This window comes from Triticum aestivum, chromosome 7A (genome assembly GCF_018294505.1).
Source record: "Triticum aestivum cultivar Chinese Spring chromosome 7A, IWGSC CS RefSeq v2.1, whole genome shotgun sequence".
NCBI lineage: Eukaryota > Viridiplantae > Streptophyta > Magnoliopsida > Poales > Poaceae > Triticum > Triticum aestivum.
Genome location: NC_057812.1, coordinates 206,174,103 through 206,198,898, shown reverse-complemented (window position 1 = coordinate 206,198,898; position 24,796 = coordinate 206,174,103). Strand labels below are relative to the sequence as shown.

General features: G+C 45.4%; 1 protein-coding gene and 1 pseudogene across 4 annotated transcripts; both read left to right on the top strand.

The window, feature by feature from the left end:
- The first annotated feature begins 12,477 nt into the window (after nt 1–12,477).
- On the top strand, nt 12,478–17,817 carry LOC123150663 (uncharacterized; annotated as a pseudogene).
- Nucleotides 17,232–22,583, top strand: LOC123150662 (putative receptor-like protein kinase At4g00960). 4 transcript variants are annotated; one of them, XM_044570493.1, is made up of 8 exons: nt 17,233–18,306; nt 19,739–19,874; nt 20,025–20,274; nt 20,387–20,532; nt 20,722–20,932; nt 21,418–21,655; nt 21,751–21,901; nt 21,998–22,583. In XM_044570493.1, the coding sequence occupies exons 2-8, from the start codon at nt 19,779–19,781 to the stop codon at nt 22,322–22,324; spliced, it is 1,419 nt and encodes a 472-aa protein (XP_044426428.1). In that variant the 5' UTR covers nt 17,233–18,306; nt 19,739–19,778; the 3' UTR covers nt 22,325–22,583. The 4 variants fall into 4 exon arrangements, with proteins under 4 accessions (XP_044426426.1, XP_044426428.1, XP_044426427.1 ...); XM_044570491.1 differs by having other exon boundaries at nt 17,232–18,306; nt 19,739–20,274; XM_044570492.1 differs by having other exon boundaries at nt 18,098–19,874.
- The last annotated feature ends 2,213 nt before the right edge of the window (nt 22,584–24,796 follow it).

The window sequence follows — 24,796 nt, the reverse complement described above, 5'->3', positions numbered from 1 at the left end:
ATCTATGGACTGGTGCAAGCATCTTGGAGTTGGAATATACGCTTTGATAAGTTGATCAAAGCATATAGTTTTATACAGACTTACGGTGAAGCCTGTATTTACAAGAAAGTGAGTGGGACTGTGGGAGCACTACAACATTTCTGATAAGTATATGTGAATGACATATTGTTGATCGGAAATAATATAGAATTATTCTGCAAAGCATAAAGGACTGTTTTGAAAGAAGTTTTTCAAAGAAAGACCTCGGTAAAGCTGCTTACATATTGAGCATCAAGATCTATAGAGATAGATCAAGACGCTTGATAAGTTTTTTCAATGAGTACATACCTTGACAATATTTTGAAGTAGTTCAAAAATTGGAATGGTCAAAGAAAGAGTTCTTGGCTGTGTTACAAGGTGTGAAATTGAGTAAGACTCAAAGCCCGACCACGGCAGAAGATAGAAAGAGAATGAAAGTCATTCCCTATGCCTCAGCCATAGGTTCTATAAAGTATGCCATGCTGTGTACCAGATCTATTGTATCCCCTACACTGTGTTAAGCAAGGGAGTACAATAGTGATCTAAGAGTAGATCACTGGACAGCGGTCAAAATTATCCTTAGTGGAATAAGGAAATATTTCTCAATTATGGAGGTGACAAAAAGGTTCGTCGTAAAAAGTTACGTCAATGCAAGTTTTGACACAGATCTGGATGACTCTAAGTCTCGATCTAGATACATATTGAAAGTGGGAGCAATTAGCTAGAGTAGCTCCGTGCAGAGCATTGTAGACATAGAATTCGCAATTACGGATCTGTATGTGACAGACCCGTTGACTAAAATTATCTCATAAGCAAAACATGATCACACCTTAGTACTCTTTGGGTGTTAATCACATAGCGATGTGAACTAGATTATTGACTCTAGTAAACCCTTTGAGTGTTGGTCACATAATGATGTGAACTATTGGTGTTAAATCACATAGCAATGTGAACTAGATTATTGACTCTAGTGCAAGTGGGAGACTGAAGGAAATATGCCCTAGAGGCAATAATAAAGTTATTATTTATTTCCTTATTTCATGATAAATGTTTATTATTCATGCTAGAATTGTATTAACCGGAAACATAATACATGTGTGAATACATAGACAAATAGAATGTCACTAGTATGCCTCTACTAGACTAGCTCGTTAATCAAAGATGGTTATATTTCCTAACCATAGACAAAGAGTTGTTATTTGATTAATGGGATCGCATCATTAGGAGAATGATGTGATTGACATGACCCATTCCATTAGCTTAGCACCCGATCGTTTAGTATGTTGCTATTGCTTTCTTCATGACTTATACATGTTCCTATGACTATGAGATTATGCAACTCCCGTTTGCCGGAGGAACACTTTGTGTGCTACCAAACGTCACAAACGTAACTAGGTGATTATAAAGGAGCTCTACAGGTGTCTCCAAAGGTAAATGTTGGGTTGGCGTATTTCGAGATTAGGATTTGTCACTCCGACTGTCAGAGAGGTATCTCTGGGCCCTCTCGGTAATGCACATCACATAAGCCTTGCAAGCATTGCAACTAATGAGTTAGTTGTGAGATGATGTATTATGGAACGAGTAAAGAGACTTGCCGGTAACGAGATTGAACTAGGTATTAAGATACCGACGATCGAATCTCGGGCAAGTAACATACCGATGACAAAGGGAACAACGTATGTTGTTATGCGGTCTGACCGATAAAGATCTTCATAGAATATGTAGGAGCCAATATGAGCATCCAGGTTCCGCTATTGGTTATTGACTGGAGACGTGTCTCGGTCATGTCTACATTGTTCTCGAACCCGTAGGGTCCGCATGCTTAAGGTTTCGATGACAGTTATATTATGAGTTTATGAGTTTTGATGTACCGAAGGAGTTCGGAGTCTCGGATGAGATCGGGGACATGACGAGGAGTCTCGAAATGGTCGAGACATAAAGATCGATATATCGGACGACTATATTCGGACATTGGAAAGGTTCCGAGTGATTCGGGTATTTTTCGGAGTACCGGAGAGTTACGGGAATACGTATTGGGCCTTATTGGGCCATACGGGAAAGAAGAAAAAGGGCCTCAAGGGTGGCCGCACCCCTCCCCTTGGTCTGGTCCGAATTGGACTAGGGAAGGGGGGCGCCCCCTTCCTTCCTTCTCCTTTTCCCTTCCTCTTTTCCTATTCCATATGGGAGGTGGAATCCTACCAGGACTAGGGATTCCTAGTAGGACTCCACAGTTGGTGCGCCCCCTCCTAGGGCCGGCCTCCTCCTCCCTTGCTCCTTTATATACGGGGGCAGGGGGACACCTCTAGAGACACAAGTTGATCCACGTGATCATATTCTTAGCTGTGTGCGGTGCCCCTTCCACCATAACCCTCGATAATATTGTAGCGGTGCTTAGGCGAAGCCCTGCGACGGTAGTACATCAAGATCGTCACCACGCTGTCGTGCTGACGGAACTCTTCCCCGACACTTTGCTGGATCGGAGTCCGGGGATCGTCATCGAGCTGAACGTGTGCTAGAACTCGGAGGTGCCGTAGTTTCGGTGCTTGATCGGTCGGGCCGTGAAGACGTACGACTATATCAACCGCGTTGTGCTAACGCTTCCGCTGTCGGTCTACAAGGGTACGTAGATCACACTCTTCCCTCGTTGCTATGCATCACCATGATCTTGCGTGTGCGTAGGAAATTTTTTAAAATTACTACGTTCCCCAACAATAGACACACAAGTTGATCATTGTCTTAGCCGTTGATGAGGAGCGAACCTCGAGACGAGGGTCGGTCCGTTGTTGGCCCGATCTTTCACGGCACAAACATCCATCACAGCAAGAACAAGTCGCGGGTTTATGAAGATGTTCGCAAATCCCACGAAAACAACACGCCAACCCCTCAATCCGAAGGAATAACATGGACGAACCGTATAGGCTCAGCTTGTAATCCCCTATGCATCGCGTTGCAGGAACTCACACGCTAGTAGAGATTTTGACAAGAATTCTCTAAACTCGATAATGGCCGATGGCCGAAACACACATGGTGTCTGATTCATCACAAAATAACCTAATCATTACATGGCACACGGACTTGGCTTTTATAATACAAGCCGACCCTTCTAACTTGACTCACAAGAATTAAACTAAATATCTAATTCTATCTCTAACTCACGGCAGAAAAAGAACTGTAGAAAAAAACAATCTAAATACTAACCGACTCAGACTTTGGTCTCCAGAAAATGTGCTACGCCTGAGTTGTTTTGGTGGGCCCCATCCACTTGCACACAGGCACAAGAAATCACGTATCCTAGGATGCCTCAGATCCTTCATTGTACGTGGCAGGAGAATAAATAATAAGCAAGACATCTGCATATGCCATATATCTGTACTTTTAACTTGATCTGTTGAACATGTGTAGAAGTAGGAAACCAAATCGTGCCTCCTGTTGTTAGCATACAAGGGATCAAATCCATCCATATTCCTCACGCCCCTTTCCTCGGTCTCATGGACAAGCTGAACACCTTTGGGCCTGTTCTCATTCACGATCATGACATGCAACGCATCAGCATGGTTGGATGATTTTCCATCTAATGCATCAATTTTCAACCTCGGCGCAGCTAGTAAATTAACACGAATAATATCAGCATCAGTGGCCGCCACGTCCATATCAGCCGTGTGCGGTGCCCTCCTCCACCATAATCCACCCCAGTCATATCGTAGTGGTGCTTAGGCGAAGCCCTGTTCTGGTAGCTTCATCATCACTGTCATCACGTCGTCGTGCTGACGAAACTCTCCCTCGACACTCAGCTGGATCTAGAGTTCATGGCACGTTACCGAGCTGAATGTGTGCAGATCACGGAGATGCCGTACCTTCAGTACTAGGATCGGTCTGATCGTGAAGATGTACGACTACATCAACCGTGTTGTCATAACGCTTCCGCTTACGGTCTACGAGGGTACGTAGACAACACACTCCCTTCTCGTTGCTATGCATCACCTAGATAGAACTTGCGTGTGCGTAGGAATTTTTTTTGAAATTACTGCGTTCCCCAACAATGGCATCAGAGCCAGATCTATGCGTAGATTTTTTATGCACGAGTAGAAGACAAAGGAGTTGTGGGTGTGGGTATATACATATTGCTTGTCGTCACTAGTTGATTCTTGATTCAGCGATATTGTTGGATGAAGTGGCTCAGACCGACATTACGCGTATGCTTATGTGAGACCGATTCTACCGACGTGCTTCGCACACAGGTAGCTAGTGGGTGTCAGTTTCTCCAACTTTAGTTGAATCGGATTCAATGAACATGGTTCTTTCTGAAGATCAAAAAGCAATCACTATACCACGTTGTGGTTTTTGATGTGTAGGTAAGAACGGTTCTTGCTCAGCCCGTAGCAGCCACGTAAAACTTGCAACAACAAAGTAGAGGACGTCTAACTTGTTTTTGCAGGGCATGTTGTGATATGATATGGTCAATACATGATGCTAAATTTTATTGTATGAGATGATCATGTTTTGTAATAGAGTTATCGGCAACTGGCAAGAGCCATATGGTTGTCGCTTTATTGTATGAAATGCAATCGCCATGTAATTGCTTTAATTTATCACTAAGCGGTAGCGATAGTCGTAGAAGCAATAGTTGGCGAGCCGAAAATGATGCTTCGATGGAGATCAAGGTGTCAAGCCGGTGACGATGGTGATCATGACGGTGCTATGGAGATGGAGATCAAAGGCACAAGATGATGATGGCCATATCATATCACTTATATTGATTGCATGTGATGTGTTATCCTTTATGCATCTTATTTTTCTTAGTTCGGCAGTAGCATTATAAGATGATCTCTCACTAAATTTCAAGGTACAAGTGTTCTCCTTGAGTATGCACCATTGCTACAGTTCATCGTGCCGAGACACCACGTGATGATCGGGTGTGATAAGCTCTACGTTCACATACAACGGGTGGAAGCCAGTTTTGCACACGCGGAATACTCCGGTTAAACTTGACGAGCCTAGCATATGCAGATATGGCCTTGGAACATTGAGACTGAAAGGTCGAACGTGAATCATATAGTAGATGTGATCAACATAGTGATGTTCACCATTGAAAACTACTTCATCTCACGTGATGATCAGACATGGTTTAGTTGATATGGATCACGCAATCACTTATATGATTAGAGGGATGTCTATCTAAGTGGGAGTTCTTAAGTAATATGATTAATTGAACTTAAATTTATCAAGAACTTAGTCCTGATAGTATTTGCATATCTATGTTGTAGATAAATTGCTCGCCTATAGCTTCCCTGATTTATTTTTGATATGTTCCTAGAGAAAAATAAGTTGAAGGATGATAGTAGCAATGATGCGGACTAGGTCTGTAATCCGAGGATTATCCTCATTGTTGCACAGAAGAATTATGTTCTTGATGCACCGCTAGGTGACGAACGTATTGCAGGAGCAGATGCAGACATTATGAACGTTTTGGCAAAGCTCGGTATGATGACTACTTGATAGTTTAGTGCACCATGCTTTACGGCTTAGAACCGGGACTTCAAAAACGTTTTGAACGCCACGGAACATATAAGATGTTCCAAGAGTTGAAATTAGTATTTCAGACTCATGCCCGTGTCGAGAGGTATGAGACCTCTGACAGTACTTTGCCTACAAGATGGAGGAGAATAGCTCAACCAGTGAAAATGTGCTCAGAATGTCTGAGTACTACAATCGCTTGAATCAAGTGGGAGTTAATCTTCCAGATAATATAGTGATTGATAGAGTTCTCTAGTCATTATCGCCAAGTTACTGGAACTTCGTGATGAACTATAATATATAAGGGATGATGAAAACGATTCCCGAGCTCTTCGTGATGCTGAAATCAGTGAAGGTAGAAATCAAGAAAAGTATCAAGTGTTGATGGTTGACAAGACCACTAGTTTCAAGTAAAAGGGCAAGGGAAAGAAAGGGAACTTCAAGAAGAATGGCAAGCAATTTGCCACTCCCATGAAGAAGCCCAAAGCTAGACCCAAGCCTGAAAATGAGTGCTTCTACTACAAAGGAAATGGTCACTGGAAGTGGAACTACCCTAGATACTTGGCGGATAAGAAGGATGGCAAAGTGAACAAAAGTATATTTGATATACATGTTATTGATGTGTACTTTACTAGTGTTTTTAGCAACCCCTCAGTATTTGATACTGGTTCAGTTGCTAAGATTAGTAACTCGAAACAGGAGTTGCAAAATAAACAGAGACTAGTTAAGGGCGAGGTGATGATGTGAGTTGGAAGTGATTCAAAGGTTGATAAGATCACCATCGCACACTCCCTTTACCTTCGGGATTAGTGTTGAACCTAAAATAAATGTTATTTGGTGTTTGCGTTGAGCATAAATATGATTGGATCATATTTATTGCAATACGGTTATTCATTTAAGACAAAGAATAATTGTTGTTCTATTTACATGAATAAAACCTTCTGTGGTCATACACCCAAGGTGAATGGTTTACTGAATCTCGGTCGTAGTAATACACATATTCATAATATTGATGCCAAAAGATGCAAAGTTGATAATGATAGTGCAACATATTTGTGGCACTGCCGTTTAGGTCATATTGGTGTAAAGCGCATGAAGAAACTCCATGCTGATGGGCTTTTGGAATCACTTGATGCTTGCGAACCATGCCTCATGGGCAAGATGACTAAGACTCCGTTCTTCGGAACAATGGAGCGAGCAACAGACTTGTTGGAAATAATACATACTAATGTGTGCGGTCCAATGAGTGTCGATGCTCGCGGCGAGTATCGTTATTTTCTGACCTTCACAGATGATTTGAGAAGATATGGGTATATCTACTTGATGAAACATAAGTCTGAAACATTTGAAAAGTTCAAAGAATTTTAGAGTGAAGTGGAAAATCATCGTAACAAGAAAATAAAGTTTCTATGATCTGATCGCAGAAACAAATATTTGAGTTACGAGTTTGGTCTTTGTTTGAAACAATGTGAAATAGTTTCGCAACTCACGCCACCTGGAACACCATAATGTAATGGTGTGTCCAAATGTCATAACCATACTTTATTAGATATGGTGCAAACTATGATGTCTCTTACCGAATTACCACTATCATTTTGGGGTTATGCATTAGAGACAACTGCATTCACGTTAAATAGGGCACCATCTAAATCCATTGAGACGACACCGTATGAACTATGGTTTGGCAAGAAACAAAAGTTGTTGTTTCTTAAAGTTTGGGGTTGCGATGCTTATGTGAAAAGGTTTCGACCTGATAAGCTCGAACCCAAATCAGAGAAGTGCGTCTTCATAGGATACTCAAAAGAAACTGTTGGGTACACCTTCTATCACAGATCCGAAGGCAAGATATTTTTTGCTAAGAATGGATCCTTTCTAGAGAAGGAGTTTCTCTCGAAAGAAGTGAGTGGGAGGAAAGTAGAACTTGATGAGGTAATTGTACCTTCTCCTGAATTGGAAAGTAGTTCATCCCAGAAATCAGTTTCAGTGATTCCTACACCAGTGAGGAAGCTAATGATGATGATCATGAAACTTCAGATCAAGTTACTACGGAACCTCGTAGGTCAACCAGAGTATGGTCCGCATCAGAGTGGTACGGTAATCCTGTTCTGGAAGTCATGTTACTAGACCATGACGAACCTACGAACCATGAGGAAGCGATGATGAGCCCAGATTCTGCAAAATGGCTTGAGGCCATGAAGTCTGAGATGGGATCCATGTATGAGAACAAAGTATGGACTTTGATTGACTTGCCATTGATCGGTGAGGTATTGAGAATAAATGGATCTTCAAAAGGAAGACGGACGCTAATAGTAGTGTTACTATCTGCAAAGCTCGAATTGTCGCAAAAAAGGTTTTCGACAAGTTCAAGGTGTTAACTAAGATAAGATTTTCTCACTCGTAGCGATGCTTAAGTCTGTCCGAGTCATGTTAGCAATTGCCACGTTTTATGAAATCTGGCAAATGGATGTCAAAACTGCATTCCTTAATGGATTTCTTAAGGAAGAGTTGTATATGATACAACAAGAAGGTTTTGTCAATTCTAAAGATGCTAACAAAGTGTGCAAGCTCCAGCGATCCATCTATGGACTGGTGCAAACATCTCAGAGTTGGAATATACACTTTGACGAGTTGATCAAAGCATATGGTTTTATAGAGACTTGTGGTAAAGCCTGTATTTACAAGAAAGTGAGTGGGAGCATGACGACTTTTCTGATAAGTATATGTGAGTGACATATTGTTGATTGGAAATGATGTAGAATTTTCTGGACAACATAAAGGAGTGTTTGAAAGGAGTTTTTCCAAGAAAGACCTCGGTGAAGCTGCTTACACATTGAGCATTAAGATCTATAGAGATAGATCAAGATGCTTGGTAAGATTTTTCAATGAGTACATACCTTGACAAGATTTTGAAGTAGTTCAAAATGGAACAGTCAAAGAAGGAGTTATTGCCTATGTTGCAAGGTGTGAAGTTGAGTAAAGACTCAAAACCCGACCACGGCAGAAAATAGAAAGAGAATGAAAAGTCATTCCCTATGCCTTAGTCATAGGTTCTATAAAGTATGCCATGCTGTGTACCAGTCCTATTGTATACTTTAGCATGATTTTGGCAAGGGAGTACAATAGTGACCTAGTAGTAGATCACTGGACAGCGGTCAACATTATCCTTAGAGGACTAAGGAAATATTTCTCGGTTTTGAAGGTGATAAAAAAGTTCATCATAAAGAGTTACGTCGATGCAAGCTTTTGACACCGATCTAGATGACTCTAAGTCTCGATCTAGATACATATTGAAAGTGGGAGCAATTAGGTAGAGTAGCTCCGTGCAGAGTATTGTAGACATAGAAATTTGTTAAATACATACGGATCTGAATGTTGTAGACCCGTAGACTAAACTTCTATCACAAGCAAAACATGATCACTCTTTGGGTGTTAATCACATAGCGATGTGAACTAGATTATTGACTCTAGTAAACCCTTTGGCTATTAGTCACATGAAGATGTGAACTAATCACATGACAATGTGAACTAGATTATTGACTCTAGTGCAAGTGGGAGACTGAAGGAAATATGCCCGAGAGGCAATAATAAAGTTGTTATTTATATTTCCTTATATCATTATAAATGTTTATTATTCATGCTAGAATTGTACTAACCGGAAACTTAGTGCCGGTGTGAATACATAGACAAATAAAGTGCCCTAGCTAGTATGCCTCTACTTGACTGGCTCGTTAATCGAAGATGGTTATGTTTCCTGACCATAGACATGTGTTGTCATTTGATGAACGGGGTCACATCATTAGAGAATGATGTGATTGACAAGACCCATCCGTTAGCTTAGCACTATGATCGTTTAGTTTGTTGCTATTGCTTTCTTCATAATTTATACATGTTCCGATGACTATGAGATTATGCAACTCCCGAATACCGCAGGAACACTTAGTGTGCTATTAAACGTCACAACATAACTGGGTGAATATAAAGATGCTCTACAGGTGTCTCCGATGGTGTTTGTTGAGTTGGCACAGATCGAGATTAGGATTTGTCACTCCGATTGTTGGAGAGGTATCTCTGGGCCCTCTCAATAATGTACATCACTACAAGCCTTGCAAGTAATGTAACTAATGAGTTAGTTACAAAATGTAGTATTACGGAACGAGTAAAGAGACTTTTCGGTAACAAGATTGAACTAGGTATGATGATACCGATGATCGAATCTTGGGCAAGTAACATACCGATGACAAACGGAACAATGTATGTTGTTATGCGGTTTGACCGATAAAGATCTTCATAGAATATGCAGGAACCAATATGAGCATCCAGGTTCCACTATTGGTTATTGACCAGAGATGAGTCTCGGTCATGTCTACATAGTTCTCGAACCCGTAGGGTCCGCAAGCTTAACGTTCGGTGACGATCGGTATTATGAGTTTATGTGTTTTGATGTACCGAAGGTAGTTCGGAGTCCCGGATATGATCACGGGCATGACGAGGAGTCTCGAAATGGTCGAGACATAAAGATCAATATATTGGATGACTATGTTTGGACATCAGAATGGTTCTGGGTGAGTTCAGGCATTTACCGGAGTACCGGGAGGTTACCGGAACCCCCTGGGGAGTGTATGGGCCTTATTGGGCCTTAGTGGGAGACAGGAGGAGGCGGCCTAGGAGGGGGCGCCCCCCCCAAGCCCAATCCGCATTGGGAGGGGGGTCGGCCCCCCTTTCCTTCCTCCCTCTCTCCTCCTTCCTTCCTCTCCTACTCCTACTTGGAAGGGGGGAATCCTACTCCCGGTGGGAGTAGGACTCCCCTAGGCCGCGCCATAGAGGGTCGGCCCTCCCCCCTCCTCCACTCCTTTATATACGGGGGAGGGGGCACCCCATAGACACACAAGTTGATCATTGTCTTAGCCATGTGTGGTGCCCCCCTCCACCATAATCCACCTTGGTCATACCGTAGCGGTGCTTAGGCGAAGCCCTGTTCCGGTAGCTTCATCATCACCGTCATCACACCATCGTGCTGACAAAACTCTCCCTCGACACTCAGCTGGATCTAGAGTTCATGGGACGTCACCGAGCTGAACGTGTGCAGATCGCGGAGGTGTCGTACCTTCGGTACTAGGATCGGTCGGATCGTGAAGACGTATGACTACATCAACCGCGTTGCCATAACGCTCCCGCTTACGGTCTACGAGGGTACGTAGACAACACTCTCCCCTCTCGTTGGTATGCATCACCTAGATATATCTTGCGTGTGCGTAGGATTTTTTTGAAATTGTTGTGTTCCCCAACACAAAACCACTAGATTGTCGATCTGGACAAAAGTCAACGACAATTCCTTTCTCGTAGCCCTTCGAATGTGGTTCATAACTTCACATGCTCTAGACAGTGCTAGCCCTACCAGTAATTGCATACCATATAGTTTTCTATTTAGAGTCCTTGCAGGTTCAAAGCCTTGAAGGTGAGTGGGTCTGTTGGTCTCAACACCCATCTATCAACCACACTAGGCTCAGTGTTCATGAATGTCATACTTGTCATAGGTTTAAGGAAAAATTTCATAAATGCCATCAGAGTCTCTAGTGTAAGGCATACCCAAGTGATTGTTGGGCACCTCGACTCCTCATCCATCCATGAATGTTGACCAATATGGTGTGTTTCTTTAATACATTGAGCCTCCATTTCCCAAATTTAATTTGAAAGAATTTGTGTGGAATGGCACACCAATAATGGCGTTGGTGCACAAAGCACAGTGCAGTAGCTATTTGGCATGGAACTTCGACGTTTTGCACTATATACTATGTTACGAATGATCATGTAGAAGGTGGTTGGATGTATTCCTGTGAAATTGGCTTGGTATTAAATGAAGAGGCTTGATGTGCATGGAGTTTTTAGAGCGATTGTTTTGGATGGTGGTGTGGTGATGGTCCATAGAAGAGAGGGTGATAAATCAGTTTACTCATCTACACGAAGTAGGATAGACCATGTATGGATTGCACTAGTAGCTCCATGGATGACCTGCACACATTTAAAAGATTGGACATGTTAAAGACAAGGTCATTACATCAATTTCATTTTCTCACACTAAAGCACACAAACATTGACACATATGCGCCTTAAGTTTGGAGTGGACTGTCCCCAACCAGTTACTGTACATATTCACCATGCTTGGAGGAGGTAAATTAAACACAACGTGTAGCACGCGCCATAGCAACATCACAAATGGGATAGATCAAAACAAAGGATATTCGTCCTGATCACAAAATGAACACTTCGTACATCCTTGCCACCTACGTTTGGCCAAGTTATCTTTGATCAGGATTAAACCTTAACCTCTAAACCTTAAATCCTAAACCAGGCCAATGGGACTTTTAATTTCCACATATATTTATTTCTAAGAACCAGGCCAATGTTACTTTTGTGCTTGCATAAAAGTTTTTCATGATATTTATAACAACTGAGTCTTTCATGTATTTTTTGTTCTCTAAAAGTGCATGATCTTTTTTTTAATAGTTACTGTAATCTAACATGATATTCTACGATGAGTTACATATGCATGCTTACAGTTTGTCTGGATGTACTGTATGTTTGAATTAATGTATAGTTGTTTTTTATAATTTTCTTCCTTTGCAGTAATATTCAAGGTCAGAAAATACGTGAACAAATTAGAACATACTCCATATTTGTACATTTTAAGAGAACTATTATAGTCAATATTTTAGTGAGAGAAACATGAAACTAATTTATTTATTTTTGACGAGGGAAACATGGAATTATTTCACACAAAAATGAGGGATCATGGAACTATCTTAATTGAATGTTTTTTTAGGGGTACTATTTTAATTGAATGTCTTTTGTGTTTGCACGATCACTAGTAGCCCAAACAGAAGACATACCTGTTCCTGCTATTTCAACGGCAGGCCCAGCCCAATTCCCATGCCCTCAACCGAACTGCCTGACTCTCTCGGCCTTGGAACGGAAAAACAACTCTCTCCTCTCTCGAAAAAAAAAAGCTGGCTCGCTCACATTTCAGGCGCGGGCGCAACGAGGGCGCCCCAAGGCGGCGGCGGCGGCGGCGGCAACCACGACCCACGCTCAGGCGGCGCATAGGCCCTGGGTTTGCTGTCCAACCGGCGGCGAGCCGGCGATTACCAGAAGATCTACGGGCAACGAACGATCTGGTGAGTTGAGATCTTCCGTTGCGTTCTCCTAATTTACGCATCCAGCAGTTTAGGAACTGGGGACTTGGGGAGCGAATCTACAACATGAAATCAGTTACCAGTCTAGAGGATTGAGCGATTAGTAAAGGAGAACCAGAATGGTACAACTTCGTTCAACCTGTATTAACGGAGAGCTAGTATTGGTGCGGTGAATCTTGTGAGAAGTGGCGGACCCAGGAATTCAAGTTAGCCGGGGCGAACATTTAACGTCTAAATTTTTTTCGCTACAAATGCAACTCTATTCAACTAGAACTCATAACATTCAACAACAAAAGCATACAAAAGGTCTTCAAAACTACCCCTCTGATCCATATTATTGTTCTAAATCGGCGACAATTAATATTTGTACCAAATCGGCGACAATTAATATGGATCGGAGGGAGTAGCAAACTACTGACATGGACTCTTGTTGCTTGAAATGCTGACTTGATGCCACAATAAGATCCCATAATTTCAAATGAGACCTACAAAATTATGAATGTATTAGCACAAGTCTGACGGTGTACTTGCATAAAGAACACGGGGATGTATATTTTGATATGATCATATGATTATGGTATACCTTTAAGTCTGGCAGCGGCGCAACACGCGAATTGGGGATATTTTTTTGTTTGAGGAGAGTTGTCGATTGGGCATTTGGGCCTGTAGTAAACGTAGCCCAGTACACTAGTCCAGCCCAAATCTATTTCTCCCTCGTAGGCTCGTATCCCTTGACGCAGTCACGTAGAACAGCGCCGCCGCCACAATGAATTGCTCGCTGCTTGCTGTCTGACGCGTGCCGCAGGAAACAGGAGGAAGGATATGTAGGGGTGCCGATTTTTCCACCGCCCGCGACCCGGGGCGGCCGCCCCAGCTCGCCCCAATGATGGGTCCGCCACTGCTTGTGAGGGACAGCTTCCCAAAAAAAATGTGAAATTTGTGTGGCCTGTCAACACATGAGCCAAGATGCATCCCGCTGTAACTGAGAAAGTACTCCCTCTGTACCAAATTATAAGATGCTGTAACTTTTTTCCAAATTGGATGTATATAGATGAGTTTTAGTGTGTTTGTTGGCTCATTTCAGTCCGTATGTAGTCCATATCGAAATATCCAAAACTTCTTATAATTCAGAACAGAGGTGATACAGTGTAATCATTCGTATAGGTGGCACGAGAAGCCGTCAGGGTGATCCTGTTGCTTGCCTAAACATTTTGCAGTCTTCTATTCGGGTATCAAACTACCCTGCTTTATCAAAGACGCTAGCTAACACACTCAACTCACAGGCTTTCTTTTCTGTGTAGGAAATGAGGAATGTGAAAGCTAGAATGGCCACGCACCAAGTGGAGCCAGGCGCTTCTCTGCGCCATGGCGGCCACAGTCGTCGCCTATCCAGACGCCTTGCTGATCCTGCCCAATCCACATGGGCATCACTGCACACAGACCTGCTCGACCTGATTGCCAGTCGGGTACTCGCCAGCGACCTGTTGGACTACGTCCGGTTCCGTGCAGTGTGCTTAGGATGGCGTGTCACGACTCCTTGCCCACGCGGTCGAGGCATGGTCGACCCGTGCTTCCACCCACGACAGTGGATGATGTTCCCAGAAGGTGGCGGTCTGTACCCAGGCCACCCTGCACTACTTGGCTATGTACGCTTCTTCAACCTTTTGACCGGCACCTTCATTCACGTCAGACTCCCTTGCTTCAGAAACCACTCTGTGCTTGACTGCCCTGACGGCCTCCTTCTCCTGCGGCACAACAAGAGCACTGTCATCTGCCTTCTCCACCCCTTTACAGGCGACGTCGTTTTGTTCCCGCCACTTTCTCCATCTTCCCTCAGCTGGCCAAGTTAGGGTGCTTCATCAGTGACTTTAGCAAGATTCAGGACACCCGGTTTGTCTGCGCGCCCGTCTCCGTCAATCTGGTTGGTACTGTCACCATGATGCTCGCGTTGACTGGCCTTGATCGTGTGGCGTATGCATCCACCGGTGACCGGCAGTGGACTCCTACGAGCTGGAAAATGAAACACTTGTACTCGGCATTGCTCAAGGGGGAGGTAGCTCAGGTGTTCAAGGAGAGGGTATTTAAGGAGGGCCCTTGGAAGGAAGGAGGGGATGCGGACAATGTGTGGATGAAGATGGCGACTTGCATTCGTAAGGTGGCCTCGGAGGAGTTTGGAGTGTCCAGGGGAAGGGGAAGCGAAGATAAGGATACCTGGTGGTGGAATGATGATGTCCAGAAGGCGCTTAAAGAGAAGAAAGATTGCTTCAGACGCCTATACCTGGATAGGAGTGCAGACAACATAGAGAAGTACAAGATGGCGAAGAAGGCCGCAAAGCGAGCTGTTGGTGAAGCAAGGGGTCGGGCATATGAGGACCTCTACCAACGGTTAGGCACGAAGGAAGGTGAAAGGGACATCTATAAGATGGCTAAGATCCGGGAGAGGAAGACGAGGGATATTGGCCAAGTCAAATGCATCAAGGACGGAGCAGGCCAACTCTTGGTGAAGGACGAAGAGATTAAGCATAGATGGCGGGAGTACTTCGACAAGCTGTTCAATGGGGAGAATGAGAGTTCTACCATTGAACTGAATGACTCCTTTGATGAGACCAGCATGCGTTTTGTGCGGCGCATCCAGGAGTCTGAGGTGAAGGAGGCTTTAAAAAGGATGAAAGGAGGCAAGGCGATGGGCCCTGATTGTATCCCCATTGAGGTGTGGAAAGGTCTCGGGGACATAGCGATAGTATGGCTAACCAAGCTTTTCAACCTCATTTTTCGGGCAAACAAGATGCCAGAAGAATGGAGACGGAGTATATTAGTACCAATCTTCAAGAACAAGGGGGATGTTCAGAGTTGTACTAATTACCGTGGAATTAAGCTGATGAGCCATACAATGAAGCTATGGGAGAGAGTCATTGAGCACCGCTTAAGAAGAATGACAAGCGTGACCAAAAATCAGTTTGGTTTCATGCCTGGGAGGTCGACCATGGAAGCCATTTTCTTGGTACGGCAACTTATGGAGAGATATAGGGAGCATAAGAAGGACTTGCATATGGTGTTCATTGACTTGGAGAAGGCCTATGATAAGATACCACGGAATGTCATGTGGTGGGCCTTGGAGAAACACAAAGTCCCAGCAAAGTACATTACCCTCATCAAGGACATGTACAATAATGTTGTGACAAGTGTTCGAACAAGTGATGTCGACACCGATGACTTCCCGATTAAGATAGGACTGCATCAGGGGTCAGCTTTGAGCCCTTATCTTTTTGCATTGGTGATGGATGAGGTCACAAGGGGTATACAAGGAGATATCCCATGGTGTATGCTCTTTGCGGATGATGTGGTGCTAGTTGACGATAGTCGGACGGGGGTAAATAGGAAGTTAGAGTTATGGAGACAAACCTTGGAATCGAAAGGGTTTAGGCTTAGTAGAACTAAAACCGAGTACATGATGTGCGGTTTCAGTACTACTAGCTGTGAGGAGGAGGAGGTTAGCCTTGATGGCCAGGTGGTACCTCGGAAGGACACCTTTCGGTATTTGGGGTCAATGTTGCAGGAGGATGGGGGTATTGATGAAGATGTGAACCATCGAATCAAAGCCAGATGGATGAAGTGGCGCCAAGCTTCTGGCATTCTCTGTGACAACAGAGTGCCACAAAAGCTAAAAGGCAAGTTCTACAGGACGGCGGTTCGACCAGCAATGTTGTATGGCGCGGAGTGTTGGCCGACTAAAAGGCGACATGTTCAACAGTTAGGTGTGGCGGAGATGCGTATGTTGAGATGGATGTGTGGCCACACGAGGAAAGATCGAGTCCGGAATGATGATATACGAGTTAGAGTTGGGGTAGCACCAATTGAGGAGAAGCTTGTCCAACATCGTTTGAGATGGTTTGGGCATATTCAGCGCAGGCCTCCAGAAGCTCCAGTGCATAGCGGACGGCTAAAGCGTGCGGAGAATGTCAAGAGAGGGCGGGGTCGACCGATTTTGACATGGGAGGAGTCCGTTAAGAGAGACCTGAAGGATTGGAGTATCGACAAAGAGCTAGCTATGGACGGGTGCGTGGAAGCTTGCTATCCATGTGCCAGAGCCATGAGTTGGTTGCGAGATCTTATGGGTTTCACCTCTAGCCTACCCCAACTTGTTTGGGACTAAAGGCTTTGTTGTTGTTGTTGTTGTACTCGGCATTGCCATTCGGTGGCAGCCTCTATGTGGTGGATGGAGGGTGGGGTCTCGAACCATCGCGCATCCTGCGCATCAATCCTCCAGAAGATTCCAACCTCTCCTCATGGTCAGTGATACCACCACAAATGGTCACCCAATGTCCAGTGAAACTGTTGAGGATGCTTCAACTGGTAGAGTGCAACTCCGAGCTGCTTTTGGTTGGCTGTGACAGTGGACACTCAAGGATTGTGCTTTTCCGGGTTGCTGACCTTCTAAATGGAGTCACCACCATGCAGCTGACAAGCATCGGTGATCAAGCCGTCTTCATCGGCGGATGGAACATGGCTGTTAACTCCAAGAGCCTGCCATCCGTCCAGGGGAACTCCATCGCCGTTGTCAATGAAATAGGTGGTGGTCTTGCAGGCAGGGGAACTCTACCGCTATACGATCTTGGCAGCGGTACCTGGTCACAGGTGTTTGACGGACACTTCCTCGATGGACCCGTGCCTAGGCCGTACAGCCTTGTCCTCCACGTCGCAACCTGCTGCCAGCGCCTTTACTGGAACAGTGGGAAAATCTTGTGTTTCAACACAGACGTATGACTAGGAGCCGAGGAGTGAAGTGTGGAGGGGAGCACACGTAAGTGTAAATAGAATCTGCACTGATCAACGAGATGTTTCTTTGATTTTCTAGTGGTTACACCTGCTGAAAGAGTCTTTGTTATGCATGTTATCCCGTAGCTTTACCAGCATCCAGCACAAAGAGCAGTGGGTTCAGTCCATATCTATCTATTTATAGTATATCTACTCAATATTGTGTTATCGGTCCAGGATGTATAATTGTCCTAAAATTGTTGTGCACCCTTCAGCTCGGAGACCATGTTTTTGTCATATATGCACTTTGAGAAATTAATTGTGCTTCTTTTTTGTTATATCAGATTATAATCTAGCTTGATTCAGTGGTATGCATACATTATCTGTAATGATGTGTTAGCATTCTCGCTATTTTGTTCTTTTGGAAGACAAAAGTTGATCTTTCAGGTTCGGGCTCTGAATCTGAACCGAGTCCACACCTTCATTGCCTCATTCTCGTTCCTCCTCGTTGCAATCATTCTCTCTGCTTGGTGATGCCCGAACAAGGAGACCACACCTATTTGATCTCATGTACTTTTGCTTTGTTTAGTTCTCTTTGTATGTATTGTCTGCTTATTTAATCTTTTCTTCTAGCTTATTCTGCATCAAGCTTGAAACAGTTCATGATAACACCCCTGCTATGTAGAATGTAGCAATTGTTTTTTCTTTTTTTCTTGAAACTTGCTGATTAACTAGAGATGGTTCTGCACTTTTCTAATGGTCACACCTGGAAGAGTCTTTGCTATGCAGGTTATTTGCATGAAGCACAAAGAGCAGATCCATATCCATGGCGTGTGTCTTCTCAATCTTGTGTTATTTCATTTCAGCATGTATAACTGTCCCAAAACTGTTGTGCGTCTTTCGTCTTGGAAACCATGTGTTTTATTTAGCTAAAGTGATGTGACCCGCGGTACCATGAACATATTATCATATGTGCACTTGGGAAACTGAGTGTGCTTCTTTTTTGTTAGATAAGACTAGAATCTAGCTGTCAGTGGTATGGATACATTATCTATAATGATGTGTTAGCATTCTCGCTATTTGTTTTTTTGGAAGGCAAAAGTTGTTGTTTCCGATTTGGGCCTCAAATCACTGATTGATACATTATCTCATGTGCTTTTGTACTGTTTAGTTCTCTTTGTTATGTAATGTGCGCTTATAATATACCGTTTTCATCTAGCCTATTTTCTGACAAGCTTGAAATAGTTCACGCTAACACCCCTGCTATGTACTAGAATGTAGCAATCCCTTGCTTTTTTCTTCTTGAAACTCGTCAATTCTAGGCACACATTTTTTGTACCAATATTGCAAATTTTATGTAGAATGTAGCGATTGCTTGTTTCTTTCTTAAAACTTGTGGATTGTAGATGCACATTTGTTTGTACTACAACAGCACAAACTGAAAGTTTAAGGTTCCATTTTTAGGGCTTCATTTTAGACCATGCACCACAGTCCAGGGTCTAAATAGGATTTATTTTCCCTTTGAAACAATACACTTTACTTATCGTTCACCAGCTCTGATAGCATTCGTATGTATATTTTTGTAAAAACAAATTTGGTTTTGTTTTACACGACATGGTTAAGAACAACTCACCTATGGCTGGTAACCCCATCCCAAGATCAAAGCCAGGTTTGACGCACTCTCGTGTCCCTATAAAAGTGGATTAGTTTTTCAGTAGGAGGCGACGTTCTTGTCGATAGCAGGCGCTATTGGGGACTTTGTCAATCTTGAACATCTGTAAATGCAGTCATCAGTAGACACTGTGTCAGTGTGTTTGTGTGTGAGCGCACACCTCTACGTTTTAGTTGGTATTTCTTAAAAATAAAGCATCCATTACGACATTGATTATGAGAAAACCAATCACTTCAAAAAGGATCATGAGATAACCAACCATTCGAAGCAATGTCCCTTCAAGATTTTTTTTGAGAGGTGATTCTTTGTATTTTTGGTAACTGTGGAATTTGTGATCTGTTTATAACAAGGCATGGTGGAGTAGTAAATAGCTGGATACTTAACCTCTCAACATCCCACTAAGACCTAACTGACTTAATGAAGGCTCATCAGTGGCTTAATTGGGACAGGTAGACTAATCTATCGTGAGCATGACTGGTTTTACCCACACTTGTTTACTTGCATGGTACTACTATACTAGTTCAGGAACCTCCTAAGATTTTTACTGCCAACTCATGGAACCTCATCCTATGGTTTTTACCTTGTGGAGGTATGCAAAAAGAAGAGGATAATGAAACTTTCCACTGCAAATGCGCCCTTTAGAAGCCAGGATAAATAACTGCGCTGTTGCCCGGCCAGGCGCTGTGCCGACTGCCGGTGCCGGAAGAAGGAAAAACAAAGATCCGGTAGGTGGACATTTGGCAACTGCTGCTGCTGCTACTAGTAGAACCTTTCAGCCGGCCGCAGCCACCATCGTCTCACTCACTCCCACTCCCCGCCCCCGCCATTCTCACGTCTTTCTCCTCCCCCTCCTCCTCCCTTTTCACCACTTCAAGGTTCGTCAGGCAATCACCGGCAGGGACCTTCCTCCGCTGGAGCAGCGCATGGCGTCGCGGCGCGCCGCGCACCGCCGGCTCATGGGCACGTCGTCGTCGTCGTCCCCGGCGCCGTCGGGCGACGGCGAGGCGGCTGCGGGGCGCGGGTCGAGCCAGGAGGCGATGAAGATAATGGTGTCCGTGCTGGTGGTGGTCATCTTCTGCACGCTCTTCTACTGCATCTACTGCTGGCGCTGGCGGAAGCGCAACGGTACGTGCATCCTCCGCCGTCTCTGACTGGACCGGCTTGCTTCTTCTTGGTTACTTTACGTACTGGGAGTGAAGTAGGAATGCGAATCTTATTTATGTTGGTCGCTCTTCAGCCGTGAGGAGATCGCTGCTCCAGAGCCTGCGGCCGATGTCGAGCTCCGACCTGCCGCTCATGGACCTCGCCTCCATCCACGCCGCCACCGACAACTTCTCCAAGGCCAACAAGCTCGGCGAGGGCGGCTTCGGCCCTGTCTACAGAGTACGTGCTTTACCTACCACAGTTGATTAGTAGTATTAATCAAGAATCATCTGCTCTGCAATTTAGCAGTAGTCTCTTACTAGCTAGTCCCTAGTGTACTTAACATTTGTGTAGAGAGCTCAGCCTCTCCCGCCATTTCTGTCTATGCTGAACCGAGCTTTGATTGTCATGTGAACCAACCAACCAAAGGGCGTGCTGACGGGCGGGTCGGAGATCGCGGTGAAGCGGCTGTCGGCGCGGTCGCGGCAGGGCGCGGCGGAGTTCCGGAACGAGGTGGAGCTGATCGCCAAGCTGCAGCACCGCAACCTGGTGCGGCTGCTGGGCTGGTGCGCCGAGCGCGACGAGAAGCTGCTCGTCTACGAGTACCTCCCCAACCGCAGCCTCGACGCCTTCCTCTTCGGTGCGTCCCTTTCCCTGCCCCTTTCACCCGTCTCATCCATTCCGGTTGGTAGCTAAGCTCGGAAAGAAAAGAGCTCGAGGAGGAGGGGCGGTGGTTGAAACCTGCGGCGTCGCGCCATTAACTCCCTCCCTCGTTTGGTTAATGGGGGCCAGCCGGTGCCGTGCCTGCCTACTGCCCGGCGATCCATGGACCGCGCAATTAAATCGAGCAATCTGTCATTGATGAACCGACTGGCGACGTACTACGTACTGATCGCAACCTGTAAGTGGCCGGATAATTATCGCTGTGACGCGCACTGCGAGCGACCTGCACGCCACATGGTACTAACTACGCCCCAAGTTTTTCGGCCGGACAACGAGATCCTTAATTAATCGGTTGCTGGTGATCTCTACGGGATGTAGGTAGTACGTTTGCTGTGTTGGTCGATCCCTGATCACTCAGAGTTTTGACTAATTAACTGTTACTGTTACCACTTTGCTGATTAGACGCAAGCAAGAGCGCGCAGCTGGACTGGAAAACCCGGCACAGCATCATCCTGGGCATCGCGCGCGGGCTGCTCTACCTGCACGAGGACTCGCTGCTCAAGGTCGTCCACCGGGACCTCAAGGCCAGCAACGTGCTCCTCGACAACAAGATGAGGCCCAAGATCTCCGACTTCGGCATGGCCAAGATCTTCGAGGACGAGTGCATCGAGGTTAACACCGGCCGCGTCGTCGGAACCTAGTAAGCGATCCGACCACCTCCATTACTGTGCAGTGTTGGCCGGCCGTACTGCATGCATGCTTACTCACCTGAATCCCGGTCACCATGCAATGCAGCGGGTACATGGCGCCGGAGTTCGTGATGGAGGGCCTGTTCTCGGTGAAGTCGGACGTGTTCAGCTTCGGGGTCCTTCTCATCGAGATCCTCGGCGGCAAGCGGAACGGCGCGCTCTACCTCGAGGAGCACGAGCAGACCCTCATCCAAGACGTACGTACATAATAGTCTCTCAAGAACTCTACTGGTATCACTGCCATTATCTACTGGTAAGTTTCAGCACTGAGCTGCTGCTCTGTGTTGGTGCAGGCATGGAAGAGCTGGACGGAGGAGAAGGCGGCCGAGTTCATGGACCCGGCGCTGGGGCGGGCCTACTCCAAGGAGGAGGCGTGGCGGTGCTTCCACGTGGGGCTCCTCTGCGTGCAGGACGACCCGGAGCTCCGGCCGACCATGTCCAGCGTACTGCTCATGCTCATCAGCGACCACATGGACCTGCCCGCGCCGGCCAGGCCGCCCATGTTCACCCGGCTGAGGACCTTCCCGGCGGCGATGATCCCCTTCTCCACCAAGACCGAGTCCACCTTCTCGCCCCAGTCCATCAACGACGTCTCCATCACCGTCGTCGAGCCGCGATGAGGTTGATGGCGCCCTTTTGTTGTTGTGTACATACTGCTAGCAGCTGAAATGTTCTTCCAGAAGGCCGGCCGCCGTTGGATTTTTGTAGTTATGGTGAAAGTGCGTACACACCGCGGCACAAAGCTTCGTGCAGACGGTGACAGAGTGAGATCCATGGCGAATTGGGTACACATGATTGGGTTGTTTTTCCCGTTGATTAATTCCTGTGTCAAGAAAAGAAAAGAACCCATTGGCATAGAAACAGTTCTTTTTTCCCTTCTGTTTTGAGCATTTTCCGTGACAATTTGGGTAGTGTATCAGGGAAACTCAGGGTTTGGTGTCCAGAAGCTTCAGAAAGTGGAGTGTGACGCTGAAAGTGTTGCAGTGTGGACAGAAGGTCCGCTGAACTTTTGTCTGGGCGATTGACCCAGCTGGGAAAGAGGAGCGACCGAACGAGATTCCCCATTTCTTTCACCCTCGTAGTGACCGGAGCGAGTAGGACTTTAAGACTTGCTGTGCCACTTTGTTGGTCCACTGCTCACACCAAGCGAAAGGTGCTGTTGTTAACTTTGTTAGATTCAGACCAACGCTTTGTTGGCTCAGGTTTCGTGGGCCTTGTGCTGGAGAAATGGGCTTTGGCTTGCAGCCATCCTTTTGGTCCCTTGACAGATGCAATGAATCCATGGCAGCATTGTATTAGGAGGCTGAGACACCACCCTAGATGGTGGGCGGGGCTAACCTTGGTGGTGCCCTTGAGTCCAAAAAGACCGCCTTAGTTGGTAAGATCCAGGAATTCGATTTGTTAGACGATGGCCTTGGGTTATCCGAGGCGGAGTGGGCTCTTAGATATAGCATTGAGGATGATACGGTTTTCATCATGCGCTGTGAAGAAATATACTCGCAGCATTGAGGATCCCAAACTTGAATGGGAAAGGGAGACCTCAATACCGCGTACTTTCAGGCAATGGCCAACGGCAAGCGTACAAGATGCAGTATCGTTGCGCTTAGGGATGGTCCCAATAATGTTACTGAACATGAGGCGTTACAAAAGGCACATGTATTCCTTTTATAGGGAGTTGCTCGCCTCGGGTGAACGTGGCGGCCCTAAGTTAAGGGGGGGTCTGCTAGTGCCATCGAAAATGATACATTAACTGCCCCTTTGTTGGCCAAGGAGTTAGAGGTGGCTCTTACGGGCACACGTACTAATACTGCACCAAGACCAAATGGTTCTCAATGTCTTTTTATTAAAAAAATTGGCCCATGGTGGGACTACAAATGTTTGAGTTGCTTCATCACTTTACCAAAGGTAGGATTGACATCATCTAAACTATGCTATTATCACTTTGCTTCCCAAGGTCCCAGGAGCATACTTTATTAAGCAATTTCGACCCATTGCTTTGATCAATGCAACATTTAGTCTACTCGTCAAAGGGTTTGCAACGCGGTTATCACCGGTTGCCAACCAGGTCACAGATTCGAGCCAATCTGCCGTTATTTAAGGTAGACGTATCCTTGAAGGCATTTTGGTTCTCCATGAAGTGCTACAATCTGCACACAAGTCAAGAAGGAAAACGTCTTTATCCTCAAACTAGACTTCGAGAAAACGTATGATCATGTCAGTTGGGAGTTCTTGGAAGGAGTTATCCATCGAAAAGGTTCTGGCCCATTATGGGTTAGCTGGATTATGCAGCTTCTCATTTGCGAGCAAACCACCATTAACATTAATGGGGAGCCCGGTCCCTTTTTCCGAAACTTGAGGGGTGTTCGGCAAGGTGACCCGATACCCTTCTCCTTGTCAACCTAGTAGTTGACGCCTTGGCTATCATCTTAGAGGGTGCTAAGACAGTCGAGCATATTCATGGAGTGTTCCCTGAAGTCCACGAGGGCGGAAACTTGCAATATCTAGACGATACCCCCATCATGCTCAAGAAAAACCAAGTCAGTTTGATCAATCTTAAGTTTTATTGATGTGTTTTTAGTCCATGTCGAAACTCAAAATCAACTTCGATAAAAGCGAGGCTTTTGTTACTAGAGGTAGCTTGGAGGACAAGCTTTGGGTAGCGCCAGAGGCGGAGGACGAAAAAAATTTAAGGTGTGACGAACTCTTAAGTCATTGTTTTTTATGCACACGCTTGCTCGACGGCGACGCCTTAGCCCATGGCTGTTGTCGGCCATCCGCCTCATCCTAGCCAGCCGCCGCCGTGCTTTCTAGGATTGCAGTTGTGTGCGAGTGTAGTTTTTGTTTTGAGAACCGCCCTCTAGGCAGTTTATTTAAGTGTTAGGCGGATTTGCATCTGATTGTACAAATATCAATCAGACAAGCAGGGATTACATCAAGAGACAAAGAGCTAACATCAATATTAAGCGCGTGCATAAGCAGCTCCATTCGCTCCTCTCTTGACCCATTTTGGAGATAGATTTTCATCTGCCTAAAACCTTGCTTCGTGCGTGTGTACTTGGTTAGTGGCTTCGTGCGTCAACGCTCTGGCTGGT